We start from the raw sequence: 9,775 nt of genomic DNA, 5'->3' as shown, positions 1-9,775 counted from the left end.
TTTTGATACGTTTATGATGCGTGTTTACTGGTAAACATTTTAATTCCATGATGAAAACAAAATTTAAACATGCTTTGATTAAAATTTGAATGTAGCTACGACTAAAATCCAATTTTAAAAAATATATTTACATTGTTAATAACTTAATAAATACCGGTTTTATTTCTATCGGCATTTTATCTGTTTAAGACCATTTTTAAGGCAAGAATGACCTTTTTAGCTCTGCTTTATATATTACAAGCACAGATTTGAAACCCCTTACTAGGGAATTCGGAAAGTGTCTTGGAACTAATTTCTTATTTGATACTTCATGGCTTATTTAACTATCAAGCAAATGTCATCATTTTCATAATGGGTATTGGGAAATCTCAATGATATATAAATATATAGTAAAAAATACAATATGAATTCCAATTATAATTAATGGAGACCTAATCAAACCATTAGTTATTTAAATGATAATATTAATGTGAATATCAACAACAAACTTTTTAATTACAGCCTAAAATCAGTAATAGTATTCAACTGTTTAAAATATAAAAATCAGATCGTATATCCGTAAATTCAACTGACCACAGGGATGAAAAATGTTATTTAGCCAAATTATCATTAGAACCTTACCTTCATTATCATTAATAGCTTATATTTATTGTCTTTATGAGTTACTTCAATGATCTAAGTCTTCACCTTTCATAGTTACATAAACAATACAGGGTTAATGACTTAGGAGAGTAATAAGGTTTTAACTTTGTTCATATAAGGTCCTTAAGGTTTTTTTGTACATATTACACCAACATGGTTGTTATAACCATTTAAAAAAGGTAATAAGGTTTTAATTTTGTCCACAATAGGTCCCTAACGTCTTTTTTGTACATATTACACCAACATGGTTGTTATAACCGTTTAAAAAAGGGTAATAAGTTTTAACTGTGTCCACATTAGGTCCCTATTTTTAATATGTTTATCATTTCATCTAACTCTTTTACAATTTATGTTAGTATCTAGTTAGATGGCTTCATCAGTTCATCTTCTCATTTTAGTCGCTCATTCACCAACCACAGTTTCAATCAAAAGGTTACGTAAGTCAGTGGCTGAGCCAGGTCAAAGTAAAAGAGTATCCCCGAAAAGTAATAGGATATCCCCGATAAGTAATGGCTCTGCCAATTGGGTATCCCCGATAGGTAATTACTTATCGGGGATACCTCATTACTTGTTGGGGATACTCTTTTACTTTAACTCTAGCTCTGTCACTGGCTTATAAGCTATCCGAAATTTATATAATGACATAAAATGACATTTAAAAAATATGTTTTCTTAATTAATTAAGAGGTATATTTGGAAATTTAAAAAAAAAACTTTTAAAAACTAGTCTAAGTAGCTTTTTAAAATGCTAGTTTATAAGCTACTTTTTGGCTTGCCAAACATGATAACTTAAAAAATATCGAAAAATAAACTAGCTTATCAGCTAGCTGTGGCGCCAAACATAGTCTTAATCATTAAGACTTTCATTATTATTAGCTTTTTTTTTAATAAAAATGAAAAAAAAATTGTTATGTAACCTTTCGATTGAAATCATAGTTGTGGTGAATGGACGACTAAAATGAAAAGATGAAATGATGAAACCATCTAACTAGATACTAATATAAATTGTAAAAGAGTTAGATGAAATGATAAAAATATTAAAAATAGGGACCTAATGTGGACACAATTAAACCTTATTACATTTTTTTAAACGGTTATAACAACCATATTGGTGTAATATGTACAAAAAAAAAACCATAGGAACCTAATATGGACAAAATTAAAACTTTATTACCCTTTTTAAACGGTTTATAATAACCATATTGGTGTAATATGTACAAAAAAAACCTTAAGGACCTTATGTGGACAAAGTTAAAACCTTATTACCCTGCTAGGTCATTAACCCAAACAATACACCATCTCTTCCATCAAAATAATGGACATTAAATTAGCAAAAATATTCCAACAACAGGAAATAAACTACTCCATCTTCTAGTGTACAAATCAAATAAATGCATTAAAAGAGCACAATATTAAATTGAAAGAAACGTATAAGTGCTTGTTGGGTTTTCAAACCTCATTCCTCCGATCAAAATTTTGTCTTTAAATCCGGGACCCCGTCTCAGAAGTACAAATGCATTTTGTTGAATCCTAAAAAAACTGCAAATTCACACAAAACCTGTATAAAACTTAATAGATTACGATATATAAAGTTGTTTTTTTCACTCAATGCTAAAAATTATCTTAAGTAGTTAAGTTGTGAAAGTATGTTCAGCCATGATTCTATCTTATTTATTCCATAAATGCCTTTAAACAAACCCACACTCCAACAAAATAGAACTCTCTATCTTATTTATTCCATATATGAACCCATATCAAACAATAGTCTAGTGCATACTACAAATTAAAGCCCTAGAACCTAATAAACAAATAATTAAGCTGTAATCAAAATAAAAGGCAAATTGCTATGTAAAAACACAAATTTAGAGAAAATAAAGCCATTGCTAAATTTAAATACAAAATCAAAATTCACAAAACGATTAGTTATGCTATAACCCAAAATAAATTTTACATAGTTCTAAGGAAATATACACATGAGATAAATACATCACCCTCCCTATCAAACACTATGCAACAATTAACCTAAAAAGTAAACAAAGTGTAGTTAATTAATGCATAATAATCAAGAACAAGTTTGTTAATTGTTATCATAGCAACGCAATATATCATTTTACCCTAAAATGAAATATATTAATGGTCTGTGTCACTATAATGCTATATTTTGTCTCCAATTGGAAGACAAACTCACAAGACTCCTATATACAAAGATAAATGTTCCATAACGAGAGTATATCCCAGTCAACATGTTGAATATATAAATGATCAAGTTCATGGAAAATGGTAACAATATTTTATTAGAAGAGAAAAAGAAGATTAATAGTATTTATCTCTTTCGAAAAAAAAAACAATATTTATCTTTCAAAAATCTAAACTAGCATTGACCAAGTTTTGACCGGACCAAATATTTGGGCAAGGGTCAAGACTTATTGATCGACATTTGACAGTGAGACATGGATTTTTTGCCAAAAAAAATAGAAGACACTTGTTCATTGCTACATTAAAATTTCCAAACATACTAGGAATCCCTAATTTTACTAAAGAGTTCCTCAAAGAAAAGGTTCATTTCCTTACAAAAGTCTTCTAAACCCTAAAACCTTAAAAAAAAACACATTAATTTACACAAAACATAATAACCTATGACAAAGACTGCCTCCTGCTCTTCATTTCCTCAGCATTCGTGGATCGACTCTCCGATGTATCCGAACTCCCATTATCACTCTCCTTATCTTTACCCGAAAACACCTTCATAAATATCCTTTTTGACGTTAATACCCCCTTCCCTTTACTACTCGCCTTCTCACCACCTTTCTCAAGCTCCCCTTTCAACGTCTTGAGCTCTTCGCTCGTGGGGACCGACCCCCATTCTTCTTCTGTATTTGTCGTGGCAGTTCTTGAACTGCCACGGGACCCACCAGTGGGTCCATGTCCAGGTGGGATCTCACTGATCTCACCTGTTGTGGTGGTGGAACGCACTTGCTCAAAAAAGAGCACCTGCACCACCACACGTAACGGCAGTCGCTCGTTTTGAACCGCGTGCCGGCAGGCTTCCGGTGATAACTTTCGACAGTCCATTAACCGGCAAATTCTTTTCTTTTCGCTCTTTCCGATCCCCGGATGTTCCTATCAAATTTCAAAAAAACATAATGTTTTAATAACAAAAAAATAAAATAAAAAGAAAGGGAAGTAGGATGATATATTTTACCTTAAGATACATATCAATCGCGCGATAAATCCCATCATGTGTGGATCTAGGTAAAGTCGACACCATATCCGCAAGATCCGCAAACTTTAACAATTGCAAACACGGATCTTTTGCAATTTCCGCAAGATAACCATCGATAATCTTTGCAACATTAACTTTTGCATTTGAATCAACACATTTCACCTCCAAAAACTCATCTTGATCTTCCCGACTTTGATCCCGCATCATAAATATCGCAACAAGTTCTTGAACCAAATCAACATCAAGAATCGCCACGTCATCAACCGACACATTCTCCAACTCCCGCCCAATCCTTCTCATCAATTCTTTCTTTCGTGTCCCCCCACACTCCAAAACCACACACGCGTGCAATAAATGAACCAAAAACCCGCAAGAAACGGTTTCTTTTTCTTTTTCTTCCGGAAGGAGTTCCATTATCATTTCGATTAAAGAACGAGTTTTTAAATCATTCCCGTGTTTCTTTTCGTCTTTTTTACCAAACCAAGGTAATCTTTTTTGTGTATAAGCTCTTAAAGATTCACCAAGAACATCCGAACCCACGTTCCCTTTTGTCTTGATTGTGATTATAACTCGTTTATATAAATCACTTGAAAGATCACACAAATCTTCAACCCACCAATCTTTTGGGACTATAACTTTTCTTGGCGATTCGTTTCCCGATTTTTTTCGATTGTAAGTGTAAGACCAATTGACTTTGGAAGTTTCCATTGAAACTTTTGAAGCTATGGAGTCTAAACAATGGCTCACAATCTTTAATTCCTCCGACCATGGAACGAGAACTTTTGTTGATTGGAAAACAATGATTGAATCTTTCCAAGTTCTAAAGATGCTTGAATTCAAGAACACTTCGATCTTGTAAACTAGATTGCCTTTATCGATAGTTTCATACATTTCTAGATACTCGGCTGCGCATCGAGCCAATACTACATTGTACGGGTTGAGTGTGACTGTCATCCCGTAACAAAACTTGGCACAAATTTCAAATGCCGCGGGCCCACCGGGAATATCACGGATTTTGAGTTCTTGATTATTTTCGGTATCTGAAACCGCAACTAGTTTTTGCAAACGCGCGCTTTTAGACAACAAGGGAAACTACAAAAGTCAAAAACACATAATTAATGCTTCATTTGACCATTTAAGGGGAGTTACAAAACTTTTATAAAAAGGTCATTCTTCCAGCGAGGGCCCACCACACTGAGCTGGCTGGCTAGCTCACATTTTCCAAGAAGATCATGTGAGATGTAAATCAGGTATACAGTGGTCTGCTAGTAAGCTAGGTGACTGTTATAAGGGCAAGTTATGGAATTTGTTAACATAATACAAAAAACTATTGTACCTTGTGCAAATAAAATTTGATGTCTCCAACTCTTATGATCATATCGGTTGCGAGATCGGTTGCTACATATCTAAACATGAATAAAATCATTGATTTAGGTTTTTCATTGTTTGGATCAAAACCCATATGGGTATTGGTTTTTATCATATTTTTTTTTTCATAAAATGTAAGTTGGAATAATGAATGTTAAGCTAAAAGATTGGCATTTTGAGTGAGAAAGAGATCAAGAATTAGCCTTTTGAAGGTATCAAAAGAACATATGTTTGGAATAGTTTATAACCATCAAAAGATTGAAAAACAAAACATTTAATTTGCATAAAGTTAAGATAAGAATGAGATACTAACCGGATATTTTCGCCATTAGATTGAAACAAATCGGGCTTTGATCCAAGTTTCATGAACTTCATCTTGAAAACCCAAAAACTTCAATCAAGTCTTAAGATTCAATCAAATTAAACCACCTGGAAACAAATGAGCACTTAAAATTTGTAAATGAAGTGCCAAAAGAAATGTTTCAAAATCAAGATTTCTTGAAAATAAACAAAAATGAGAAACGTTAAGAGGTGTAATAAGTAATAAGTAATAAACCCAAAGAGCTTTTGCTACCTTGGATTCTATCATAAACCCAAAAATGGTGGGGGGGATGGGGTAAACAAGGAGACACTGCTAAAAATGACACGCACTTTCACAGACTCTTTTAAGTACAAAATTTTCAGTTTTTACACCACCAGAGGCACCTCCACTTGCCACCACTGACATCCACCACGCTCTGTTTTAATTCTTTATATCTTTCTCTCTCTTCAAAACCACCCAAATTTTCGATTATTCAAACCCTAAAAAATCCACATTCCGAAATAAAATCTTTCTCTTACCAATGGGAATTTGGAGGACCTGCCACACACCAAACAATCTTGGTATCAGTTAAAATACACCACCAATTTAGTAGACAACAAACAAACACCAACTTGCTTTGGTACTTTAAACAAAAAAAAATACAATCTTTGCACTAAAACCAACGAATCTACTTCACCAATTGAATGATAACATTAATGGTTTAAGAATATAATGCAGAAAAAGGATACTAATTACTAAATTAAGCTCAAATCGATCAATTGGACTATACGTATATGACTGAAAGTGAAGACGCACCTCTGTTATCTTCGAACATGAAAGTATGATGAAAACAAGCAACACCGATATCAAGATTTAATGAGACGTATAAAGAATCGATAAGAGAAACAGCGAAGATCAAATCAAACAGTTGAAGGGTCTCAGAGGCATATCATCAAACAGTTGGGGTGCAATCTTTTTAGGATATGAAGAAAGGAAAAAGATGCGAGGGACAAAACAAAAACAAAAAACAAAAGGAAGACCCACACTCCACTTAATTGTCTTGATCTTTTTACAATAGTCGGGACCAATGTGAAGGCTAAAAATCAAAGATTTGGAATTGATGATCTGGAAAAAGAAAAGGGAGGAAACTGGATCGCACAAAATTGGGGGAAAAGATAGAAAAAAGAAGAACACAACAGAAACGAGGGAAGAAAAAGATGAGTTGTCGTTAATCTTGCCAGCCACTAAAGCAACAGTGTGTTATCGCAAAAAGCCAAGGTTTTATCAGAATGTTCGCACTTCCCACAGTAAAATGGCTTGGCGCTTAGTTGTTATTTCCCCCTTTACAATCAGCACCACCGCCCCCACCACCGGACCACACCCATAACCACCGGCCCCTCCTCCTTTTTCCGACCTCAATACCCAATACCCAATTATCAAACTTTATTTTGGCCAAATAAAAATATGAGCTTTTTCAGAACATCACCTGCTATCAGCTAGTTGTTACCATTTACCACGTATGTGTGTTTTCAGTCGAAATTGTAAAAAGAGAATCTTGGAGATTGCTTTTTTCTTATTAAGTGCTAATTAATTATTATTTTTTTGGCATATAATTAGTGGAGTTGTGCAAGTAAATAATATTCATTCTTTTATTATATAAAATAATAATTCATTATAGATTGTAAAATTATTTTTTAGTGTTATGATCATCAAAAGATTTATTTTAATAAATTTGGAAGAAAGAAATATATTTTGTAATATATACATATGTATTTTGCAATATATTATTATATTTTGTAATATCTTTTTCTTTTAGTTTTCATGGTGTGGCCATTGAAATAAAATTCACAACTTGCAAGTTGCAATGGACCTATAATAACATAATTGCTGGTCATTTTGTTTAAAAATAAATAAATACTATAGTTATGTTATTGAATACATGAACCATTTTGGTCAGATTTATTATTATTATTATTATTAATATTTTATATAATCTTGTTTACCCGTTTTAATATTTATATTTATTATAAGTTAAATGTCTAAAAGAATACTTTTGAGAATACTTTAGTGGGTTCTTTAGACATTTTCCCTTCAAATAAACAATATTTTAAAGTAGTCAAACAATTTTGTTATAATTATTATGAATCACATGTTAGGCAGAAAACGAGTGTTTTCATAACTTTTAATAAAAAGAAAATTACTAATCTTTTTCTTGTGCTCGAGCATTCATATTAACTGTCAAAAACAATACATCGTCGTTAACTAACTCATTTAACATATTCTTTCTAATTTAATGTAATAAAATTAACATTTTTACCATTTAATGTAACACAATTATATTTTATATAATAAAATAATGTTATTACATTACATGATTAAAAATATATATTGAATAAACTAAGTTTAGTTTTTGCATTTAAGCATATTCCTGACGATTTCTATTATAACATAAATCGTAAAAAGTTACAGGTATATAAAAAAGAAAAAGGTGTATGCAATATGCATAGGGCCCCGTAAGAGTAAAAGTAAAATGAATCTTTATATCATCTCATGGAAATGGTGACCACAAATGGACAATAGAATCTCCACACCATAGTCCCATACACCCACGCCCGGGCTATTGTTATTTTTTATTTTATTTTTTACTTTTTATTATTATTATTTTAGGTTATCTTTGTAAAAACTAGCAAATTGTAGGAATACGATAGTTTTAAAACAAAACTCTACAAATGGTCTTTGTGGTTACATTTTGGTCCAAAATGGTTTGGACTAGCACTTAGGTACAAACCTTTTTTTTCGGGTTTGGTCTAATTTGCTTTAAACTTTTGACAAAATTGCAAGAATGGTCCATGTGGTATGTCAAAACTAGCAACTTTGGTCCAAAATGAGTTTGGCTCGCAAGGATGGTCCAATAGTTTCGTTTTGTTGCGAGTTTAGTCCAATTTCCTATGAACTTTTTTATAATGACGGATTTGCCCCTAATTATTTTATTTTCCATTTTTCTTTTATTACAACAATTAAAAAACAATTAAAAATAAAATCTCTCTCTCTCTCTCTCTCTCTCTCTCATTAATGCCCATTCCTTCCTCATTACTTTTCCTTAACAAAAGCTCTTTAATCGTTTCTTCCCCAAAAATTCATCAAGAACATCAAATTAGATACAAGAATCTACCATAAGAGCCAGAACAACACCAGATCTCCTTTCAAGCTTTTCCAACAAAACCCAGATCTCATGTCAAGCTTCTTCTAGTGAACCTCCGAAGATGCGACTCCCGCTCATCGACATGCTTCCCAAATCCAATGAACCCTTCGTTTTCTTTAGCTTTAAAAAACCATGAACCTGTGAAAATCTCGAGCTCTTGGATGAAATCTGAGGTTTTTAGTCTCAAGTCCTATAGTCGACATTTGATATCGATTTAAAGAAGAGAAATCAAAGTTCGATTTTGATTTTTACATATTCACATCTTTTAGTGCTATGATTTAAGGTTTTCATGTTCAGAGTTTCGACTTTTGGTGTTTTGATTTAAGGTTTTCGAGTTTCAGGGGTTTCGATTTAAAGTTTTCTATGTTTCTATGGTTTACGGTTTCCAGAAAATTTGAACATGATTTTTGTAGCTTGAAGATCGTTCTTGAGTTCTTCAAATTCGTCATTGAGTTCCTGAAATCGAGTTTGAGTCTCGATTTGTTTAGAACAGAAGATTTGTGTATTCATCAGTTTTTTAATTTTGTTCATCTTCATGTTCGGACAAGAACATCCAAAAAATCAAAAAAACTTCGATCATCTTCATCTTGTTTATATTTGGGATCTGCCTTTTCATCAGTGTTCTGAAGCTCAAAATTATGCTCTTCAGAAGCTTGAACATCAATGGGAGAGCAGAGAGAGATTGGTTTTGTGTGTGTCTTTTAAAACTAAACCTTGAATTTTTGTTTCTAGAAGATGAATGAAGAACATATCTTCATCCGATTCATCCAAGAATCCTAAGTTCTTGAGAGAGAGAGAGAGAGAGAGAGATTTTCTTTTTTTTTCTTTTTCTTTTTTTTTATTTCTGTAATAAAAAAAATTGAAAAATGGAAAATACCAAGGGCAAATCCGTCATTATAAAAAGTTTTAAATTTTTTAGACTAAACTCGCAACAAAACAAAACTATTGGACCATCCTTGCGAGCCAAACCCATTTTGGACCAAAGTTGCTAGTTTTGACATACCATAGGGACCATTCTTGCAATTTTGTCTAAACTTTT

At 32.3% G+C, this 9,775-nt stretch overlaps 1 protein-coding gene across 2 annotated transcripts; it reads right to left on the bottom strand.

Moving 5' to 3' along the window:
- Nucleotides 1-3,078: 3,078 nt before the first annotated feature.
- LOC145109126 (phototropic-responsive NPH3 family protein NPY4-like) lies at nt 3,079-6,899 on the bottom strand. Of its 2 annotated transcripts, none has more exons than XM_079046235.1 (6): nt 6,351-6,899; nt 5,808-6,092; nt 5,547-5,662; nt 5,202-5,271; nt 3,845-4,957; nt 3,079-3,762 (listed from the first exon to the last, which is right to left on the bottom strand). In XM_079046235.1, the coding sequence occupies exons 3-6, from the start codon at nt 5,606-5,608 to the stop codon at nt 3,277-3,279; spliced, it is 1,731 nt and encodes a 576-aa protein (XP_078902361.1). In that variant the 5' UTR covers nt 5,609-5,662; nt 5,808-6,092; nt 6,351-6,899; the 3' UTR covers nt 3,079-3,276. The 2 variants fall into 2 exon arrangements, with proteins under 2 accessions (XP_078902361.1, XP_078902362.1); XM_079046236.1 differs by having other exon boundaries at nt 6,074-6,092.
- Between the last annotated feature and the right edge of the window lie 2,876 nt (nt 6,900-9,775).

This window comes from Lactuca virosa, chromosome 4, assembly GCF_052849685.1.
Source record: "Lactuca virosa cultivar CGN04683 chromosome 4, Lactuca_virosa_CGN04683_v6, whole genome shotgun sequence".
Classification (NCBI taxonomy): domain Eukaryota; kingdom Viridiplantae; phylum Streptophyta; class Magnoliopsida; order Asterales; family Asteraceae; genus Lactuca; species Lactuca virosa.
Note: the sequence above shows the minus strand (reverse complement) of the source record. Positions and strands in the feature narration are given on the sequence as shown.